Below are 22,670 nucleotides of genomic sequence, written 5' to 3'. Positions count from 1 at the left end.
TGTCTTTTGAAGACTTTTATCTGGCTGCTGGAGGTCACCGTTCATCTTCTGACGTCATTAATTGAGGGCCAAACCTGACTCGCTCATGTAACGGGGCCGGTGGGAATGTGTTTGGAGCTTTTGTGCGTTTATGTATAATTAAGTGTGGTCTTTACACAGACTTTTAGAGAGTTTATTGGTGGACCTCTACATCATAGTCAGGAAGGCAACCATCGGCCCCTGTTTCTATAAAGCTAACGTTCTTCCGTTTTACCAACGGCCTTGGGTTGAAAGTTTGCGAATAGCATCTTAGCCACTTGTCATTAGCAGGTAAGAACTGTGATATCTGCAATAACTTACCTGAAATTACGTTGTTGCACGACTTTTGCTCATTACTTGACATTAAGATTAAGTCAAACAACCTTACTGTGATTTAAGATAATATGTTTAAAGTCTACTTTGGTATTTTAGTTTGAGTTGTGAACTGCACCTTGTGGCGGCTAACGACACCTTGTGGCGACTACTTCGTTTGCTAAGTTTTGGACAATTTAGTTGTTAGTTTGCAACTATTGGTGACTCGAATTCGGACTTTGACAATCTTATACTGTAGCTATTACAAAACTTCAGTTGAGCTTAATGTAACAATAGCTATAACGTTTGTGAATAAGGCTAGTTTGTTAGTTTGCCACCTGTACTTACTATTTGTGGTAGCTATCATTATTAGCTAGTTAGCTAATTGTCTAGTAACGGCCAAGCTAAATGGAATTTTCAACTATGCCGATTGTTTATTGTTGATTTGGCAAAGCGTAATTAATAAACTGAACTATTATCAAAACAAGTGGTCAAAAGCAAGTTAAAATGTGCCAACTTGGCAGTTACGGTTACTGAGGTAGTTGGTCATCGTTCAACCTTTAACTTTTTTAACCTTTAACTTTTCAATTTTAAAGCTCTACAAGTTGTAATGCACAGCGGGTGAAAATCGGAGCACCTTTCAAGCCACAGCAGTTTTATCTAACGAATAGATGATTGTGTTGCCTTCCAGTGTTCCTACTGTTTGTGTAAATTGTTAACTTGATTTCAATTATACCAACACCTGTTCACTGGTCAAGTCACAATGTCAGAAAAGTGTGCCCTGGTGCTGATAAAGGCAAAGGGAGATTTATAGTTTATACTTATAAATCATTTGTATACTTGACTGGTATTTATGAACTTGACGACAGTCGAGTGAATTAATGTAAGTTCCCAAGTAATGTATTGTCAATGAGCACCGAAGAAACTTAAGTATCCATGCTGTCAGTTTGAGAAGCATGGAGCCTTCCCTCCCTCTCACCACGCCCACTGGGAAATCACGCGTCTGCTGGTAGCGCGAAGCTGTAAACGAGCAAGTCCTGTTGCTTCAGCTGGACCTAACGGCAAGTGAAACCTCACAACTGATTGTCATTATACACGCCATTTGTTCCCCTTGTAACGTCGCATCTTAATGTGATATAAATCAAGCTACCGGTAGGTTTTGGCATTTCTCACGTAGTATTCACTTGTTGAAATTAATCACTTGTTTAATGTTAGGAACATGGCTTGCTACGATTGTTATTATAGCGGATAGACGTTGATTATACGTATCTGTTTAAATTGTACAGCGTGGAGAAGGAACTGGTAAGGCTTTTTGGATTTTATTTATGTTCAGTCGATGCTGACAAATTGTAAACTGACAATTATTGAAGTGTCATATTCCATGTGGCAGAACAGATTAGTGCGAGGCCCCACCTCTTTAAGCTTCCACTGTAATATAAGATGACCTTTGTTTTGTAAACAACCAGAAAGTTGTAGGTGATAGAATTGTTCTCTGCCCCTCCTGCTGTCTCTCTTAACAGTGGTTGTATGGAGATGATTTGCGTGCAGTGTGGTCTGTCAATCCTGATTAAAGATAGTCAGCAACAGTATGCCACTGTAGGCTGTGTGATTGTTGTGCAGCAAGGTTAACTGTTACAGAACTCACTAATGTGATCTATTACTACAACCAGGTGGCTGCCTTGGTCAACGAATGTCGTCAAAGTGTACAAGTCCCCAATTAGTTAATTGGGGCCATTAACCCAGAGGCAGAGAGAACTGCCAGCAGGCCATTTCAACTACACAAGCCTGTGGAGATATGTTTCCACTGTCAGCATATATCAGTATCAGAAGACAAAGTTCATTCATTTTGCTAAAGTGAGATTAACTTTATTGCCCTTAACAGGAGGTATGCGGTCCATTGAGTGCCATTCTAGTTACTGATTGTCTTTCTCCTTGGCACCTTTGCACATTTCTAGTACATTTACATTTAGTCATTTAGTAGACGCTTTTGTCCAAAGCGACGTACAAGGGAGAGAACAGTCAAGCTACGATCAATAGAGACCTAGTGTAACAATAAATACTATTTTACATAAGAAATAGAAAAAAAAGTGCAGGAATGTAAGTGCAAGTTAAGTACTAGTAGAATTGCCAGTTAGGAAGGGAGGTGCTCTCTAAGGAGTACAAACAGGTAGCATCCGCTAGCTTAGCTCAGAGGCCTGGCATCTCATAGCTTGGGCTAGGCTTGGCCAGTTTCCAGGGTAACTGTAACTGGCAGGGGGGCAGTTTGAGTGTCTCCATTGATCAGACCCCTTAGCAGTTGTGGTGTTGGCTGGATGACAGGGTTAGTTCGGGTCAGTTCTCAGGACAGTTGAGACTTGCAGCTTGAGCTGGAACCCTTTATGTTGCTGCAGATTCAGTATCAGAACAACAAGGGACTGAGTGCTTGGTTTTGGAAAAGCAGTGTGACAGACTGTCTGCAGATCAGATAACAAAACATCTCGGCGTAGATGACCCTAGGCCAGATATTTCCCAGAGCTGTATGACATAACATTTGTGCTTTAGCTCTGTGTGAGCTTGCGTGTGTGTGTGTGTGCACGTGTGTGCTGATTGATTGAAAACACTGATGTAACGCATCTTGCCTCACTCCTGCAGTCTGTGCTGAAGAATACTAGTGGACATGAAGCCTAAGGCACACTCTGGTACGCTCCTGCGGCCGTGTGCCGTAAGCCATACAGCATACACATACGCCCACAGGTGAGACACTTGCCTTGGCTATACGCCTGCCTGCATACCCGCCATACTTCACCGCCTGGCACTGCACCTGCCTGCATACCCGCCATACTTCTCCGCCTGCCACTGCGACTGTCTGCCATAATTTTAAAGCTTTGAAATATTGATTTTCATTTTGAATGTTGCATTTTAACTTACTCGGCATGTGTTGTTTTTTTTGTTTTTTTTTTCATATGAGGACTTACTCATTAGTGCTTAGCATGGCTGCTCCTTGGTCTTCAGTTCTGCATGGCTATGCAATTGAAAGTCTGACTTTATTGTGATTGTGTTTGGCTGGCCCAACAGGCTCCGGTCTCACCCACAGCCTAAGAGGACGGTTGTTAATGATGTCGCTCTGTTTCGTGTGTGGTGTCCGTCACTGGATCTTATTGGATAAGTTCCTCATTTTAAAATGCAGCAGATAAGACTGTGTGTGTGTGTGTGTGTGTGTGTGTGTGTGTGTGTGTGTGTGTGTGTGTGTGTGTGTGTGTGTGTGTGTGTGTGTTAGGGATGGGCATTCGATTCAATTTTCTTAATCGATCGTCGGGAGAATTAACGATCGATTTTCGATTAATCATTAATATTTTTATATTAAAATTCACTATTTATAGGCTATATTAAAATGCAGTGAAAATAGAAAAAACACAGCGTGTTTCCTCATTGAGATCTTTATTACAAGATGAACAACTCTTGTGGCAGTTAAACTTACAAGATGGACAACTCTTGTGGCAGTTAAACGGGATCCGCTCAATGGTTACACTTGAAAATATGCGCTGCTGTACTCTTAAGCAGCGGAGCCGTCATCTAGAAGCCGGTGCTCATAAACACAACTGACCCTCGTTTTTCTTTCTATAACTAATTCATCTCACATTTTGAAATTCATTCATCTAGATTCATCGCGATTAAAAGTTTGTTTTTCTTCTAAAGACTAAATATTATAAATTAACGAGTCATCACTTCAGACAGCGTGTATTTTAGACACTGTTGTTTAATTGTATTTTTTTCCGTGCTCTTTCACCGTCATACAAGGAATGTATACGAGACACAATGGTGCCCCTCGACGGTAAATCGTAAGAATTGTCCCTTGAAGCAATTCGAATCACCTCAGTCAGCCCACCGTCTTCAACTATGTTGATGGGCTGACAGTCACCGGCAACCCAAACTGCTACAGCGTTGGTAACCTTTTCACGGACTGGTCTAGTTATTTTCCTAGAGAAGTCGTGGAGTGTGGGTTGGCGATCATCTAACCTGGGACTGCTTTCTGTCGGGTGCTTTGCATTAAGGTGATAACTTAAAGACAAGCTGCTTCTGTGATGGCTACATTTAGCTTGACAAATGCTACATACAACTTTAGTTTTGTCGATTGTTGCGTCATTTTGCCTCTTAAACAGAAACGTTCCGCCCAACAATCCCTCAGCTCTCTCCATCTTCAACTACCGTCTCGGTCTCTCCTATCTAACTGACTGCAGACACGCGGCGGTTTCGTGCCATGGGTCAACGCACACCGGAAGTAAACAAAGTTGCGTTAACTGCGTTCAAATATTTTATTGCATTAATCTCGGCCACAATAATCTCATGGAATAACGCGTTAACTTTGACAGCCCTAAAATAAATAAATTACACGCACACTGCGCAACAGAACATGCATTAGTTTAATCGATGAAAAAATAATGTCATCGAGGAAATTCTTAATGAACATTTAATCGATCGTCGATTAATTATGCCCACCCCTAGTGTGTGTGTGTGAGAGAGATTTTTTGTTGCTTAGGGGACCACTTGTACTCATATTGGTGATGACAGTGGTGGTGTTGGAAAAACAGCCCAGTTGCCAACTTACCCGTCTGTTGTGCCATGTCTAATCACTGGACTGCCCAACCAAACAGCTGTCATCACTGGCTTTGGCTCTAAGCAGGCTCAGTGGACACTTCAGTGGGACACAACACACTGTATTAATACTTATCAATAGCAATGTTTGAAGCATGACCTTTTGTGTTTTTGGTTTCATTTCACAATGCATTTTGGAATAGGAGTACTAGGAATGCCTGGGGAAAAAAAGGGCATATGTATATTTGGAAAAGGTGTTCTAGGAATGTGTGGTTAACATTGGACAGATAAATGTTGGATGCCAATCCTGTAGCGTAGAGTCTTGACACAGGCCAGGCACTCTCAGAAGATGTTTTTAGGCTGCAACATTGAACAGTTGATAGAGATCATTTCCAAATACTGTTAATGACTTAAGAAATAATAATCAAGTGCCTTGTATTATTAATTACCTTATATGAATCATGTACTTATGTAAGCAGGAACATGGCTTTTCTGTGTTTCTGCATGTGTGTAACTTAGAATATTAGGTGCCACTTAGTCTGCATTTGTACAATAGCATGTTTAGACCAGAAGTGATAAGCTTCTTCCGACCTTGTGCAAAACTGCCATCCTTGCAATATAGGGAGCCTCGGACGTCAGAGATCCACCACGTGGTTATCCCTGCTGAAAACTAAACTTCTGTCTATATAAACCTGTTTATCAGGGCTTCACTTTCAGCCTTGTGCTGGGAGTGAGCCCAATTGCAATTGTTGTTTGTCTAATAAATATACGTATATGCAGCTCCGGAGTCCTGAGGTAACTAGGGTGAATTTTCACCTAACAACAGTGTACAGAGGAAACCTTATAGGCCTACATATTGAAGCTGTGTGTGTTAATTGTGAAGTGTCAATCTTGGGTTCTTGGTTAATGGTAGTGGACTTGCATATGACGAAGAAATACCCACAATTTCTCCCCCACCAACTTGATGGAGAGGTGTGTGTTGATGGGTGTCAGCAGGTAGGATGGATAGCAGCAGCTTTGTTTGGTTTCTGTCTGGCCTGTTTTTTTCTGACCTCATACACTGATTAGGCAGAGCTCTGGCTGGCTGCCCTTGACCTAGACTATTTCTAAGTGGCAGCTTGTCTTTGGTTGTGCCAGTTTGAAGAAGATAAACAACAACAGAAGAAGAAGAAGAATGAAAAGGAATTAGTGGTTGCTGGTGCATGGGCAATGGGCGAACCCAAATTTTGACAAATGGAGAATCGTACTCATTATCTAGGACAACTGTGAATCGTCATTGTCAAGGAAGTAACCTTTTTCCATGTGTCGATGTTGAAAAATATCGAATCGCTACCAGGATTGTTATTTTACATTTATCCCCCAAAACTAGAATTTATCTTTGTCATTAATCTTAGTGTATTCAGTTGGCTACAATCTGCAACCTCACCACTATATGTCACTAAATCCTACTCACTGCACCTTTTAAGAATTACAAAAATATTTGGTAAACATTATCAAAGTGGCTGGTTTAAAAAAAAAAAAAAAAAGGAGTGACTTTTAAAGTTTGAACATGCACCAGCCACTTTGGCAGGTAGACCAAAAGGTTAGTTTACACCCCTGATCGCATCCAAAATGGATAGATAAATAGTTTTATGTGGACTGTGTAAAGCGGAATTTAGACTGGTATCCTCAATACTCAATTTGTTGTATCAAAATGGTATTAAACTGTGAGGCTACTGTATTGAACCGTATCAAATCATGAAATGTGTGTATCTTTACACCCCGTGTGTGTGCATTCTTTATTGGAGGAATGCAGATAACAAACACATTTCTGAATATATCGGTAAAGTTTCCTATTTTTCAAGGCCCATAGTCCATATCTGGGTGTGGTAGGTTGCTACTGTAAAATCAGTTACAAAATCAGATGAAATATCTTATGTGATCATAAGTAAATCCTTTAAAGATGTAGTTGGGTTAGTTAGGAAACATTTTTGCCAGTGCTCTGCTGAAAATGGTGACTAGTAGTGTCTGAAGATTTATTTAGCTTACTTTAGTGTTTCAATATCCTGTGGAAGGCTAGTTTCCAAAATGAGGATTAAGATTTAATTTGGATTGCAGTGGAGATTATATTTTAAAAAGCACTTTGGTGGGTTTGTTGACGGCTTGGAGGCATAGCGACTTCAGAGTTAATTTCTCTTTAAATTAACAATTCATTTTTGGGGGTGAGAGAATTAATTTCAATTCGACTGATCGGGTAATGTGTGTGTGTGTTTGTGGTATGTATGTGTACTCATAACAGTGTGTGTCTGTCTCATTACTCATGGTCGGCACCTGAGTTTTGAGCAGGAGCACAGGATCACGCCTTGTCATCAAGGCGCTCAGGATGTCCCCCTGTGTGCGGTATGTATGTATGCATGCATGCATGCATGTATACTCCTGTCAATGTCCAGTTGTGTGAGTTGGGTTGCGTAGCAGGGGAAGCAGAAAGTTTGCCCGTGTAATTGTCTTGTGGTCCTGCCCACTAATCCCACAGGATTACGCTGATGGGGGAAGGATGGGCGGATAAGGACAGAGAGAAGCTTCAAAAGATAATAGGCTATTTATTTCTCTCCCTCTTTCTCAGTCTGCAGCATGGGGTAGGACTACTGTGTGTTCAAAGTACAGGAGCTGCCGCTGCCGCTATCATTAAACCGTGTAATGCGAGTGAGTGACAGGGAGGGAGGGAGAAAGGGAAAGTCCATAGCCAGATCCTTTGTCCCCTTACAGGAAGTGATCACAGTAAGGCGAATTAAGTTGCCTGATCCCTCTTGCTCGCTCTCTCCCTGAGCTCTGTGTGTGTGTGTGTGTGCGCGAGTGTGCATGTTTGTGTGTAATTGTACAGTCATGTGTTTGTGCGCGCACACAGTTTCGCTGTGGCATGAACACTGAAGACAGGTGGGGGCTGGAAAGCTGGGGCTGGACAGTGCTGTGTGTATTCCCCTTTATTTATTTGTGTGTGTATGTGAGTGTGTGTATGTCAAGTTATTGTCACTTTGTTTGCCTTAGGTGTGTGACCTTCATGACCATTTATACTGCGTGTATGTATTTCTCCCTGTGTGTGTGTGTGTGTACGTGCTAGCGCAAGTGCTAGCGTGTGAGATTAGACCGTAAACCTTGAAGCAGTAGCCTGCTGTGTAATGGTTTAATGTTACAGCAGCAGAGGTCAGCATGTGGGCTCAATGCAGCTATTGTGCCCTTAAGAGAGGGCTAGGGGTTGGCAGTTTATTTTTTTTATTCTCTGCTGTTGGCATTGAGCTTAAGAAAGCAATCAAGGCTTAAAGTATGAGTCTGCATATGGAAAGCATTGAGCTTTAGTTTGCCGCCTTCTTCATGTTGACACACAGTGGCTGGTAGTGATTTAATAAAGAGGCCGGCCCACTGGTTTGTGTGTGAGTGTGTGAGTGAATGTGTGTCTCAGGTCGTCTTGTCTGCTGAAATCACAGCCATGTGTTAGTGGGAACGCATCTGGCCTTCAAGTCTCTGCTTTAGTTTTCTGTTTCGCAAATCATTCTCTCTGTGTTTTGTGCTTTTGTGTGAGATCAAAAACTGCGCTCTGACCTTGTGGGCTATTCATAGGCAACAATGAACAGTTGCATCGGTAGACAATGTGTTTAGTCTGAGCACATGTGTCCCATGGGGTACTGTACAAAGTACTGACCGTTGTCTTCTGGAATAGAGACTCGTACAAGACCTTTTGCGTTTTCAGCCAAGGTTGTGTGTGTGTGTGTGTGTGTGTGTGTGTGTGTGCAGCTCCAGCTACTCGTGCTCAGTACTGGAGTTTGAGCACGAGCACAGGATCACGCCGGTTGTCGAGGCGCCCAGGATGTCCCGCCGCAGCCTGCGTCTGCACACCACCGCCGATCACTATGGCGACGATAGACTGCTGGACCGCCACAGCGCATCCTACTGTGCTGGAGGGAGCAGAGAGGACCGGTAAAACACACACACACACTCTCTCACACACACACACACACACACACACACACACCACTCCAGTCTTTTTGGTTTGATTTCCAGACCCCTATATAGACACCTTACCTTTTCTTACACTTTAACTTGTGTGTTCTCTGTTATCGTTATTATTCATGTTTGCTTTTTCTTGTTCCCTTTTCCTATTCTCTCTTTTTTTTTTAATGTTTATCTCTCTCTCTCTCTCTCTCTCTCTCCTCCCAGACCTCTGAAGAGCAGGAGAGCTCATCACTCTGTGGCTGGCTCCCAGTCTCTGATGCTGACCCCCCAGAAGTCCCACCCGGCCCCGCTGGCCCCCCTCAACAGCAGCCTGCACAGCTGCGCTGCCAGCGACGCCTCCCTCCTCTCCTCCATGCTGGACGAGTCCTGCATCCAGGAGCGCACACTCATGGACAGCTTCTGGGGTGGGCACACACACACCACACACACACACACACACACACACACACACACGCCAAGTACATATGTACCTACATACAATTACATGCATACAGTCACAGATATACATAAACATGCAGCTCATCTCTTGTTGTGCTTTGGCAGGTCTGGATGGAGACGGTGATCACGGAGGTAAGCTGGTGCCGTTCCATACTAACGACATGTGGCCGTGTTGCAGTTGTAATCTGTGCAAGTGCATAGTGTGAGGGCTGAAACAGTCTTTGAGGTGTTTCATATTGTGTGTGTGTGTGTGTGTGTGTGTGTGTGTGTGTGTGTGTCTGTCAGATCGCACCATCCTTGCGAGTGGCGACGCCCTGACGGCCCAGACGCAGACGTCAGTGGTGAACGGCTACACGTGTAAAGACTGCAGCTTCCCGAAGCACTCTTTCTCCACAGCCTGCCCCTCCAAACCCTCGTCCTCCTCCGCAGCCCAAAAACACACCACCCTGAACACCGCTCCCCACGCCACCACTGTCTACAGCAGGGACAAGCCCCGCAAACATCGCCCAGGTAACACACACACACACACACACACACACACACACACACACACACACAAGCAGGGTATTGACTCGCAAAAAGACTGCATCACAGCCAGAAATTAATCCACACCAGGCCAAGTTCTTTACTGGTGCAGGAGGGTGGCTGATGATATGTTTTGTATTTTGTGATGCTGGGAAGCTTGGGACACTTGAAGACTTTAAATAACTGCAGCAGGTGTTGGCCTGTGAAGCTGAGCCTTGATCGAGTCCCTGGTGTTTGAGTTGTGGATGTTCAGAAGAGTTTCTGTCTTCATTATCCTAGCCAATCCCCTAATTAATGAAGCTGAAAAAAGCTCTGTTGATCCAATTGTAATGACTGCTGCTTCAGCTGTGGGACAACTCAACACAGTGACGTCTAGTGGTCATCTGAAGACACACAGCTGGTTTCCTGATTTCATCCACTGATGTCTAGTCTGCTTCTCCACTCTCCACATTAGACTTCATGTTACTTTTGTAAGGAGGGATATGAGGGCTGTTTTTTGGTGTGTACATGTGTTTTCCTTGCAGGCTTTCTGGTGTTGCTCAAGATTGAATGTGTGTGTCTGGAGTGTGAGGTATGAGTGTGTAAGTGTGATCTCTGGCTTGGGGCAGATGTTTTCCTCCTTTTTGGGGGCTAAGGCATGTCAAAGGTCAAATTGCGACTGCGATTATGCAATGTATCCTAGCAAACATTACCAGTCCCATGAGCCTTTGCACTTGAATTTATTTTTCCGAAATCAAACTGAGAATGGGACTGAAGGCTCATTAGATTAAAAAGAATTGTAAAAGTTATAAATAATTGCCTACCTACAAATGTTTTTAAATCAGAAGCAGTGTTATTGATTCATTCTAAAATACTACTTCTGAGGAACAAAAGAAGTTTTTATACAGACTCATGAAGTCCTTGGCACACTTCATTTGTGTCACGGTGCATTATTGTGCTGCGACACGAGGCTAGAGAACCCTCTCGCTCCGGGTTCTGTCTAAGGGTACGCTTTATCTGTAGGAGTGCTGCTGTTGGATGCTAAAGGTTTAGCTTGTCAGTGTGTGTTTTGGGAGTGGTGGAGTGATAATGTTGGCCAAGGGTTTGGAGGGTGTGTGTGCGCTTGTTTGCATGTGCTCATGCTCTGGACCGTGTGCAGTGTATAAGTGTGTGTTCTGTCTGTAGGAGTCCTGATGCTGGTGCCTGAGGTGTGTGTTGAGTACATCAGGCGAGCCGTCTCCTCTGTGGTGTGTGTGCTCTCTCTGCTAGTGCACACCGTGCTGCTGCAGGCCCGCACACAGGGCAAAGGTATCAGCAGCTTCTCCCTGCTCACAAAAAGCCCTTTCAGAGAAACCCCTCTTCACCTAAATTACCCTCCCTCACAGTACAATCACCAGCTCAGGCGCTCTTTCTTTCAACAGATGTGCTCTCTCACTCACTCGCTTTCCTTTAGAATCACGTTTTTTTTTTTTTTTTTAAATAAACAATAGTCGGTCTTTGTTTCCAGAACTCTCTCAGGTTTCTAGCACCTCGCTCTCTCTCTACTCACTCCTTTCTCTCCTGCTGTTGGGTGAAATGTTAATAGTAGCTCATTTGTTTACAAGCCTGGCAAACTCGCCCACACGCATGTCTGTTTTTATAGTAAAAGGGAATACAATTTAATGATTGATTCAAGGCCACAGATGTTAGCTCCACCAACTTAAAGATTATCGCTCTACTGTCAACACATATATTGGATATTGCTGGTCTCTCAACGAAGCACAACTTATTTTAAACCTACTGCACAGTGGTGTGTGTGTGTGTGTGCTTGTGTGTGCATCTGTGCGTTATGTAAAAACCCGTGCTGTTCTCCCCCTCCAGATGGTCTGCGTTCCGTCTTTAAGGTGTGTGTACAAGCCTTCAGGATAGCGTGGCTCTCTGCTGTCAGGGCCTTAGGACCCCTCCTCAGTGCCCTCCGCCTCAGGGCGGCGCTCTGTGGTGCCCGCCACGCCAACGGAGGTATATGGTTTCATTCACCCACTGCCGGGTTTGTGGTCACCTCCACTGCAGGATGGTCATGGCTCTCCTCACCATGTCACTGGTTTTCACTGGTCACCACTCTCACTTACTTTGACACGACTAGAACCTTTTAGCGGTGTAGACTACTTTGGCCTGGTGTGATCTTCATTTGTTTGCTCTGGTCTGAAATGCTGCATGACTGGTATCCACTGGTATGCTCTGATGGCTGTATTTCCATAAACACACATACACATTTACATGCAAACACCTGGGATGCTCTTATCTCCACACGACTCATTTCACTGTTGTGTAAGACTCAGGTGTAGCCTGACGATGTCATACTCATAATTCTAGTCAGAATATGAGTCTGATATCACTCCATTGGGCTGTGATTATGGGGCGTGTTTCAACCGAACCAGGAGAAAAAATGCCTCTTCGCTCAATTGGTTACCTACAACCAATCAGAACAACGTAGTATGTGACCAGGGGCAGCTGATACATTACACTTTTACCGGATCCCGTAGGAAGGAAGGCAAAAACATCTTTTCGATTGACAAATGCCTTAATCGCGTTTCTCTGTTCCTCTTTCAAAATGAATGCACTGTCAATGTCTAAATGGACTCGAATCTATACATTTCAGCTCTCCAGCGGCAGCCATGTTTGTTGAAAACGAATTCAACTCGTGTGTTGGTGACGTGGTTGGTTACGTTACTGTTGATCATCTGTCCATCATCGTATAAAGCCCGCCTTAACAATTTGATTGGTACGGCCGATATCGAGCCGCAGATAATTTCTCCTCAATGGAGTAATGCCAGACCGAACTTCCCAACCAAAAAATGTGTGGGCGGGGCTAAGTTCGGTCTGGTATCCAGGCTAACTCAGGTGTACTAGGGGGACACAACTTAATTATCATCATATTTAATTTTGCACATGATATGCACTTCTAACTCCCACCTCCACTCTGAGGTCCTTCTCTCCTCCTCTGGGGTGTGTCACGTCACCATACTCCATCCCACTACACTGCTGTTACCCCTCATTCATGGCTCTCACTCATTTATTTATTTTTTCTTTCTTCCATCTCTTCCATCCAGCCTTTTTCGTCCCTCCTCTTAGTGACGTGTAAACCCACCTCGTTGTAGGTGGCTTAGTGTCTCTCTCTCTCTCTCTCTCTCTCTCTCTCCTCTTGTTATGCTTTTGTTTCCTCCATAAACAAATGGGCTGTCACCGTAGCAGCCCGTCACCTGGGTTACATGCAAATCACTCCGTCACACCCTCGCTCACACCCCCCCCCCTCAGAGCTGGGATTGGGTGAGCGAGGGATGCGGAAGAGAGGGGTGAGGAAGAGGAGGGGTGTAGAAGGAGAACTGTGATTGATCTGATGGTTTCTGGTGTGTGTGTGTGTGCGTGTGTCTGTCTGTATGTGTGCGTGTGTCTCTCTTAGCTGATTGGAGGTACTGTGGAAACATGAAGGTTGAAGAGCATCCAAAGCAGGATGGCCATCGAGATGCCAGCGCTTCATTATGTGAGTACCGGTCACACACGCCGACATCCTTGAGTTCTGACCATGAATTACACTTTGTGTGTGTGTGTGTGTGTGTGTGTGTGTGTGTGTGTGTGTGTGTGTGTGTGTGTGTGTGTGTGTGTGTGTGTGTGTGTGTTTTGAGTGATGGAGTGTGTCATTGAGCCACTCACAGGTCCTAGTGAAGCACTGCAGAAAATGGAAAGTTATGAACTGACTTTTTAGGTTTGAGTCTGAAGTTTGGTCGTCTTAATGGTTCATTATCTTTTTGGCCCTCATTGCTACCCGTCCTTCCATGGCCTCAGGTGACGACTGCAAGGGGAAGCAGCACTTGGACACACACACGGCCGTGACCCACACTGAGCATGCAAACCCTCCGCAAACAGACAGCCCACAGGGGGCGCTGCCTACCCTCGTAGCTTATACAGGTTTCATCAATTACGTTTAAATGATTTAATCCCAATAGTTTAACCCAATTCTAACGTTAGTGTTCGTCTGGTTACTTTTAGAATTGTTGACCCTCTGAGTTTCGTAACAGCTTTACTAAATCTGATTCCATAGTAAACGGCAACCCAAATTCTGAATGTGTTTTTACTAGTTCCCCCTCCCTTATTTATTGTGTGATTTTGTTCCTCGTCCTGGTTGGTGATCACTTAGGCCATGGTCTACTGTGGCTGGGCCAGAAATTAGTCCTTGTAATCTGGTTCGTCGCTCAGAAGACCCTCTCTCTCCTCTGGTTGGCTGTCATGTCTCAAGGTCATTATGATGCTCCTTCTAAAGGCTGCTGTGGTCACCAACCTCTCTTGCATGTGTAGTGGTCTCATTTGCTTTAGACTGACCCCGGTGCCGAGTAGTGGTTTCTCTGTGTGTGTGTGATGGGTCTTTTGGGATTGGATTTAGACATAGGAGGTGGATAGATGTCTTGTTACCTGCCTCATGTAGTGTGGGCTGTAGTAGCTGTGTGTTGTGTTTGTTTGTGGTCTTTGAGATGACACGTCTTCCTTTTACTTTAACACACACTGAGTGTTTTACTGTAGCATCACAGCTGACTAGTTGTTTGGACCTTTGGAGCCTGCTGGAGTGTGTGTTTGTGTGTGTGTGTAAAAAGAACTACTGTCTGCTACTGTGAGACTACTACAGGCCATCTTCTCTGCCACTGGCCTATTCTGTTATTTTTCCTTTTTAACTTGCTGACTGACTCTGGTAGTCCTGTTCTCTCTCCTCGTGTGTCGTCCTTATCCCTTCCCTGTTGGTCGAAAAGGGCTGTCTGTGAACTCAGTAACTCTACTGACCCCCCCCCCCCCACTGTCTGCAGCAGACTATTAATACTGTAAGCCGTGTGTGTGTGTGTGTGTCGTATGCAAACATTCACACATTGCTCTCCTGAGTTTAGAATAATGCTGCTAATCTTCCCTGATGTCCTTTAAAAAAATATATATATCCGTGTGTGTGTAGCCCAGGGATCTTCCTCAGTATGGCAGCGACTCCTCACCCTCATGTCTCTGCTTAGGGACTTCCTATTCGTACGGTGAGTTCCTCTTCAGTCTCGCCGTGTGTGTGTGTGTGTGTGTGCGTGTTTAACATTCCACCAGATATTAAGTGTTGACTGTTCACATTGAATAAGGACCCTTTGATTTGTGTTTTGAATGTCAGGTGTCTTCCTAACCTGCACAGACTCCTCCTGCTTCTCATCCCCCTCCTCTTGCTCATGGGTGAGAGATAACCTCTGGTCTTTAAAACACACACACTTGGCTGTCAGCAGCTCAAATGCTTGGATGGTTTAGAACTTAAGTAAAATATTTATTATATATAATAAAGTCTGAACCACTGTCTTTGGTAGTGGACACAGTCATGTAGTTGTATGGAGTTGACAGTAGGCCTTGTCCTGATTGAACCTCCATGTCTGTGCTGCTTCCGTCTCCAGTGCTGTGCTACTGGGGTCCCTCCGCCCTGTGGGCCGTCCTTCCCGCTGTCAACATCACCGATTGGAGGGTAGAGTCCCTCCTTGGCTCCGCCCTCTGGGAGACCCCATTGGAGGAGCAGACCAGTGCGGTTCCCTATGCCCAGCCCCCCCTCCCGGATGGGGAGTCACAGGTGGGCTTATCACCTGAGCCCGAAGGAGCGCCACCCAGCCATGCTGGCATTGGTGCCCAGTTCGCAGTTGATACAGTGAAAATTGTGTTTGCACATGTAATGAGTGTCATGAGTGATTAGTCCACAGCAGTATGACCAATACAGCAGTTTGTCTCTGTCAATCAGCCTGTGTATCTGGCTACGCCTGTGTACATATACATTTGTTTATTGAGTAGACGAAGGAGGACACTATTCCAGCCAATTTGCTTCAGGAACATGGAAGGAAAGGGTGTAATTAGTTGAGCTCGGATAACAACCACCTTTCGCCAGAATCGTGGTCTGTACCTGAAGCTCGCTCTCTCTCACACACTTTCCTCTTTCTTCCTTTCTTTCTTTCTTTCCCCCCCAGCCCTCCTCCTCTCCCCCGTCTCTGGACCCAGATCGTCGGTGGAATGTGGAGCACATCGAGCGTTCTCTGGCCCAGCTGGGGGAGCGGGTGACGCAGGGAGAGAAGCGGAATCGGGAGCAGAGCGCCCAGCTCTTGGCCCTCTACCGCCCCCTGCAGGAGCAGCTGGAGACGGGCACGCACCTCCGCCAGCTGGAGCAGTGGGCGATGGGCATGATGGAGGACAAGATGCAGCCGGTCAAGGAGGAGGTGGAGAGGAGCACCAGGGACGTGAAACAGGTGAGGTGTGTGTGTGTGTGTGTGTGTGTGTGTATATATATATATATATATATAATTACACACACTCTAACTAACTAACTAACTCACAAATTATGAATTAAACAGTCAACATTATGGATGGTTGATGATAAATACTGGATAAAGTTCGATTAGATTCAAATAATGGATGGTGGAACAGTTAAGTAATGGACAGTTAATCATGGATTTAAATGTAGGCGTCCTAAACACAAGAACCTATACACTGTACAAACAGTCTCTCTTGCACTCTTTCACACTCCTGCCTATACACACACACTGCACTAAGCTGACGTGTGTGTGTGTGTGTGTGTGTTTGTTCGTGTGCTATAGCAACAGCAGCAGTATGTGTCTCAGCAGCAGAGCTATCAGACTCGAGTGGCTAATCTGGAGGCCCTGCTGGAGGCTCTGGCACAGAAGACTGAGGTACACAGCAGAACATGCACAGGAGGTTACTGATGATTGGTAGCACTGAAATGAGCTGTATATTTAAATCATGTAGATGTACATTGAATTAAAGTATAATTTTTTGTTTGTGTGTGTTCAGGAAGTCCAGAAAGCGCAGGAAACCACCCTAGCCCCTGTCAGGTGAGTCCTGTAGTCTTTGGCCCTGTCCCTCTCTCACTCACACTCTCTCTCTCTCTCTCTCTCTCTCTCTCACTCACTCTTGCTTTCTCTCTTATTCTCTTGCACTCTCTCGCATTCTCACTCACTCTCTCTCTCAATCACACCCCTCCTCTCACATCTGTTGAAATGTGTATGCCGAAATGTGTACATCTCTCTCCAGTGAGGTTGTGGACTACGTTTCCCATGAGACTTTGCTGCTGGAGGTGCAGAGGCTGGAGGCAGCACTGGGCAGCATCAGGGCAGACCTGCAGGGAGTCAAGGGGTGCCAGGGACGCTGTGGGCAGCTGGAGAACATCCAAAACATGGTGTGTGTTTGTGTGTTTACGTGTGTCAGATTGTATTCATACGTGACTTATCTTTCAGGCCCATTTGTATTGGTGTGTGCTGTTTGCCTAGTTCAAGTGTGTTTGGATATCTGTATTTGCACAGGCTGGTAGTGTGTGTACATTGGTTTTCCTATTTGTAGACCACCTTTTCATTATCACAGTGTGTCGTGCATATGGGTGTGTGCCTCTGTCTACAGAATGTGAAACGTTGTGTCCGTAGACGTGCAGTATAAACATGCATCTTCGTTGGCATCTTGGCTGCAGGTATCTGCGCAGGTTAAGCAGGAGCTGCAGGCGCTGTTCTATGGCGCGGAGGCCGACGGCGGCACCCTGCCCGATTCGCTCCTCCCGTGGCTCGCTGCCCGCTTCGTCAACGGCTCCGACCTGCAGGCCTCGCTGGCCGCCTTGGAGCAAAGCATCCTGGGTAACGTGTCTCGGCTGGTGGAGCAGAGCGAGCAGAAGCGCCAGTCGGTGCGTGCGGAGACTCTGACACAGAGCATCAGGCATTCCACCAGCCAGACCGGCCTGTCCGAGGAGGTGAGCAGATTCACAAGGTCGTCAACTAGGCATCAGTTACAGTAAGAGACCGACAGACAATAACAGCATAATGTCTATGATGCTGAGAGACGGTAGATCCAAGTAGGCGCTAGAGTAAGGCATAAACTGAGTTGTATAAACTGAGGCAAGTCATGTTTGAGTTGTATTGGGCAACAGTACTCTCATTCCTTGCCAGGAAGTGTGCTGGCTGTCTTTTATGAAATATGTTTGTGGTAAATGTCTCTCTCCCTCCCTCTAGCATGTAGAGCTGATCGTGAAGAACGCCCTGAGTCTGTACTCCCAGGACCGCACTGGCATGGTGGACTACGCCCTGGAGTCTGGAGGTATGGCACCACTCTGCATGCGGGGCGTAATGGCTTAGTCTGTGCCCCACCAGTGCTGGCATGAACTCCTTTTGGTTGGTGATTCAGGGATGGTTGCTACAAAATCGCAGAGAAAAACACCATCTTGACTAGTGCACAGCACGAGCAAATTGGGTCTTACTTGAACTGGCTAAACTTTCACCTGGAGGCATTCTCAGCGTTAGTGCCTAGTGAAGGTGGTGTTTGTCCACTGGAACTGACTGTGTGTGTGTGTGTGTGTGTGTGTGTGTGTGTGTGTGTGTGTGTGTGTGTGTGTGTGTGTGTGTGTGTGTGTGTGTGTGTGTGTGTGTAGGTGGCAGCATCCTCAGCACTCGTTGCTCTGAGACGTTTGAGACCAAGACGGCCCTGATGAGTCTGTTTGGCCTTCCTCTGTGGTACTTCAGCCAGTCTCCCCGCGTGATCATACAGGTACGCACTGCAGGCACGGGTCTCCCAGCTGTGTTCCCTGCAGGCTCTCGCCTCCCCCCCTCACTCAGAGCTCACATCCTCTACTGTTGATATTAAAGTTGTAAAAAAAGTAGTGTTATTGAAAGCCATTTGGTATTATAGTTAATGCCTTACAGTACTGTGAAGTTCTCCTGATAATTTTTTATTATTTATTTATTATAATTTATTTCTCTCCTCTGTCCCTATCTTTGTCTATCTCTTTTTCTTTCGCTGTTTTTAGCCTGACGTCCATCCAGGGAACTGCTGGGCGTTTAAGGGTTCCCATGGTTACCTGGTTATCCGGCTGTCTATGCGTGTGGTTCCCATGGCGTTCTCTCTGGAGCACATCCCCAAGTCGCTGTCACCGACCGGACACATCACCAGCGCTCCCCGAGACTATACAGTCTACGTAAGGCCACCACACACACACACACACACACACACACACACACACACTGTCAGGGAAATGTATTTCATGATTGTACACTGTCAGTTTGCGTATATAATTATGTGGAACTGTTTTGACACCCGTTTGGTGTTGCTGTGAGTTGTGTTCTGTCTTGACTTAAGAATATGGCAGACCGTCAAGAATATGGCAGACCATCAAGAATATGGCAGACCATCTATTTTTAGGACACGTAGTTACCATGCCTGCTATGGTGTGTCTGCTGTTGCCATGGTTGTTATGGCCATGTTGTGTGTGTCGGAGCCTTCTGTTGTGTGTTCCGTGGTGTATGAGCAGCAGGTTTCATGGATGTTATGCTGCATATGTTGGAAAGCATTAGTTGCAGTCACAGAGAGAGCATGTTTCTAGTGGAAAAATGCATACACATCCTAAATGCCTTGGTGTATACTTTTAGTTACATTTACCCTTTAGTTACTTTTAGTTACATTTACCCTGTAGCAGCAAAACCGTTCATTCCCAGTCTTCCCACATCCTGTTTGTTGTATCTATGTCAGCTGCAGCCTGTCTGCAGTGTATGAGGTTAGCTGCAGCCTGTCTGCAGTGTATGAGGTTAGCTGCAGCCTGTCTGCAGTGTATGAGGTTAGCTGCAGCCTGTCTGCAGTGTGTGAGGTCAGTTTGTGTGTGTTTTCGTTATAAGCTGAGGCTTGTTCACCTGTCTTGTCTGTTTTGTGTTTAGGGTCTGGAGGATGAGCAGCAGGAGGAAGGCAGGCTGCTGGGCCGCTATACGTACGATGAGGATGGAGACGCCCTGCAGACACACCCAGTCACGGTTAGAGACACACACACACACACACGGAATGAGACCTGTTGTGACGATCTGATGCCACCTACACACATACCTGAAACATTTTTGATTTAATGTCTGACACCATGTCCTTTTATTCCTGAAAATTCACTTGTTGGCCAATTGATCAATAAAATGATCAATATCAAATGATCAACACTGATTTTGAGTTGACCCCCCCCCCCTCCAGGAGTCGAGTGAGCAGGCCTTCCAGATCATTGAGATGCGGGTGCTGTCCAACTGGGGCCACTCAGATTACACCTGCCTCTACCGCTTCAGGGTGCACGGCCGACCCGCTCCCTACTGACATCACACTCGACCAGGACCTGCACCCACTCTCTGCACTACCCAGTGAGCGCGCACACACACACACACACACACACACACACACACACCATACAAAAACACACATATACACACAGAGCACATATGTACACACAATTACATTTAAAATCCAGGCTTAGAACATCTGAACTACAACTGTTGCTATGCAGTAGAGATGCATCCATTTCCTCCTCATTATCAAAGGGCTCCAACAGTAAACACACACACTCATTCAAATAATTACTGACAACCACTTCCTACTTCAACTTACTTCAGTCTGTGTAGCCACAGTCTAACTTTGGTCTAACACCCCTGCCCTTGTAATGGTCCATCTCTGTGTACAGGATCCTGTAAGGTAACTAGTTCTGTAATCCACTGGATGGCTTTAATAAGAGGTCTGTGTTGCTATACAGGATCCTTCAGGATCTTTCCATAGACTCATCTGTTGTAGCGCTCTAGACACTCACTTCATGAAGGGCTGGCTCTAGCAGGCAGGATCCACTCAGTCTGGACAGTGGATCCTGCACAGAAAATCTATGTCTGAATGTAAACATGTAAATGTTGTGAATATTTTTTGTTTGTTTTCTCTCACCTGACACTCTACATCAGTGTTGTTTGAAAGCCATAAAACCTTGTCATATTGAACCTGACCATTTTTAAATATTTCATTTTATTTGATATTTTTATCATTATTTTGAACAGGAGTTGAATAATCCATTCTCTTCTATTAATGGAGTGGCCAGTTCAGTCAGTCACAGCCCCAGCCATAGCACTTGTCTTCCACTATAACCTGTTAAAACGTCTACTGCAAGCTCCCAGTGGTGGAAAACCATTGTCTGTTATTATTTATTTTGGTTTTCTGTTACTGAAATTTAAAAGTGCTTTTTGTAAGAGGTATTGTTTTTCCTCTATGCATTTTCCCTGAGGACCACTGACTTTTTTTTTTTTTAAATGGTAATGTAATATTGTGTTTTATATGAAATCTAAATTGGAAAGTTCTAATAAAATAATTTAATATGAGAGTTTGTTTTTTAAACAAGGCTCAACTTGTCTCTTTTGTATGGCTATTGGAAGTCCGCACTTTAGACTTTACGAGTGGATGTACCGCCGTGTTTGTGTGCGCGCGCGCATAGTTTTGTTGCCTTATTTTCAATACTGTAAATGGTGGTGATTCCATTAGTGGAGTGCCTGTCGAGCTGTCTGCCCATTTTTACGAGTACATTTGAGAGTGCACTGGAGTTCCGGCTAAGGATGATTATTCAGTAAAGCAAAAAAATGGCTAACTGACTTCAGGGCTTAAGCTGTGGTACTCAAGACCGTCAGAGAGTGGAGCTCTTCTCTAAACAAGTAGAGATGGTTGTCAGAACAGTGAGTCATTTGGCTAGATTGACCGTGTGTCTGAAGCACTAGATTGAATTGCTCAGTAACCATACAACATGGTGTCAAACAGTTATTTGCTGTGATAGTTATGCAATTGTCTTAGTCACACAGGCAATAAAGCGCAATTCAAAGCCAAGCCCAAAAGGTAATTCCAAGATGTTCCTAGCATTCACTGTTGGGTGATCAAGATAGATTCCATGGAAACATTCTTGCCGTCAATGTGTAAGATTGTCCGCCTCCAAATAAAACGCAAGTAGTGAAAAATGTCTGAAAAAGATGTATTCACGTTACATGCGGCAAGAATGTCTGCCGCTGGGTGTTCGGTTTGTTACTGTTTGGATTAAGTGCTTATCAATGAAGAAGGCCATTAAGTCTATTTGCCTCGAAGCCTCAAGTGTGTCACTGACCCACATTAAATTATTTCCCTGCAGCAAATGGAAGCCCTATCTCCAACTGCCCAGTTTGTGATTAACAATGCCCCTAGGAGCCCTCTCAATTTAGCTATTTCTGACAGCTAATATCCTCCACAGACGTGAGTGTAACTAGTGTCACTTCACAACCCTCAATTCATATGGTTAATGGCTGTAGCCTACTGTGCTGCCCTAACGGTTAACATCTTGACCGAATAGTTCAGCATGTAACTCAATTTTCAGAGGCGTTGTGACCGGAGCAAATAATCGCCGCCTCTGAGTGACGAGATCCAAGTGTCGATCTCATAATGTATCCCTGTGTCCTCAAGGGGCTTTCACTATGAGGGCTTTAGTCATTTCATTATGCAAGCGCCTTGTATATCTTCTCTTACGGCAGCACAATGTGTTTACAAGGCACCGCAATATATTACAGACCTCCCAGGGAGCTGTCGTACATCTCTGTCATGCTGGTAATGTAATATTGAGAACAAATTTAATTTCCGTGACGTGGTGCCATCGGTCCTCTGTGACAACGACACAACCGCACCGCGCTCGCGTCACACGCTCTGTGTTGTCAGCCTTAATTAAGTCAACTCATTACTGTGTTTCAAAGAAAAGAGTGAACTAAAAGACAAAGTCCCGCATGTCTGTTTAGGGTTTTATCGAATTGGTGCTGGAAGAGGAAAATGTGCTTTGGTGATACGCATGTTTTACAGCTTCAGTCAGGAACCCTGATACACACACCATTCTATACATATGCTATAGCCTATACATATACATATATATATATATATATAGTCCTATGCTTTTGAACTGACTAATCTATAACAAGTGAAGCTCAGCTGGTAATTGTACTTGAACGCACGTTCAAGTGCAATTTCCAGCT

The 22,670-nt window shown here is 45.0% G+C and overlaps 1 protein-coding gene across 4 annotated transcripts; it reads left to right on the top strand.

The window, feature by feature from the left end:
• The first annotated feature begins 16 nt into the window (after positions 1-16).
• On the top strand, positions 17-21,030 carry sun1a (Sad1 and UNC84 domain containing 1a). 4 transcript variants are annotated; one of them, XM_031561006.2, is made up of 25 exons: positions 1,338-1,482; positions 1,617-1,632; positions 2,962-3,063; positions 8,671-8,853; positions 9,094-9,293; positions 9,433-9,459; positions 9,613-9,837; positions 11,017-11,139; positions 11,692-11,829; positions 13,271-13,351; positions 13,654-13,776; positions 14,006-14,104; positions 14,804-14,876; positions 15,002-15,060; positions 15,273-15,442; positions 15,831-16,106; positions 16,455-16,547; positions 16,669-16,709; positions 16,909-17,053; positions 17,339-17,611; positions 17,871-17,955; positions 18,287-18,402; positions 18,662-18,829; positions 19,563-19,655; positions 19,861-21,030. In XM_031561006.2, the coding sequence occupies exons 3-25, from the start codon at positions 2,987-2,989 to the stop codon at positions 19,975-19,977; spliced, it is 2,985 nt and encodes a 994-aa protein (XP_031416866.1). In that variant the 5' UTR covers positions 1,338-1,482; positions 1,617-1,632; positions 2,962-2,986; the 3' UTR covers positions 19,978-21,030. The 4 variants fall into 4 exon arrangements, with proteins under 4 accessions (XP_031416867.1, XP_031416866.1, XP_031416868.1 ...); XM_031561007.2 differs by lacking the exons at positions 1,338-1,482; positions 1,617-1,632; positions 2,962-3,063 and adding an exon at positions 17-309; XM_031561008.2 differs by lacking the exons at positions 1,617-1,632; positions 2,962-3,063 and having other exon boundaries at positions 1,343-1,482.
• Positions 21,031-22,670: the final 1,640 nt, after the last annotated feature.

Source organism: Clupea harengus, chromosome 23 (assembly GCF_900700415.2).
Source record: "Clupea harengus chromosome 23, Ch_v2.0.2, whole genome shotgun sequence".
Lineage (NCBI taxonomy): Eukaryota > Metazoa > Chordata > Actinopteri > Clupeiformes > Clupeidae > Clupea > Clupea harengus.
Note: the sequence above shows the minus strand (reverse complement) of the source record. Positions and strands in the feature narration are given on the sequence as shown.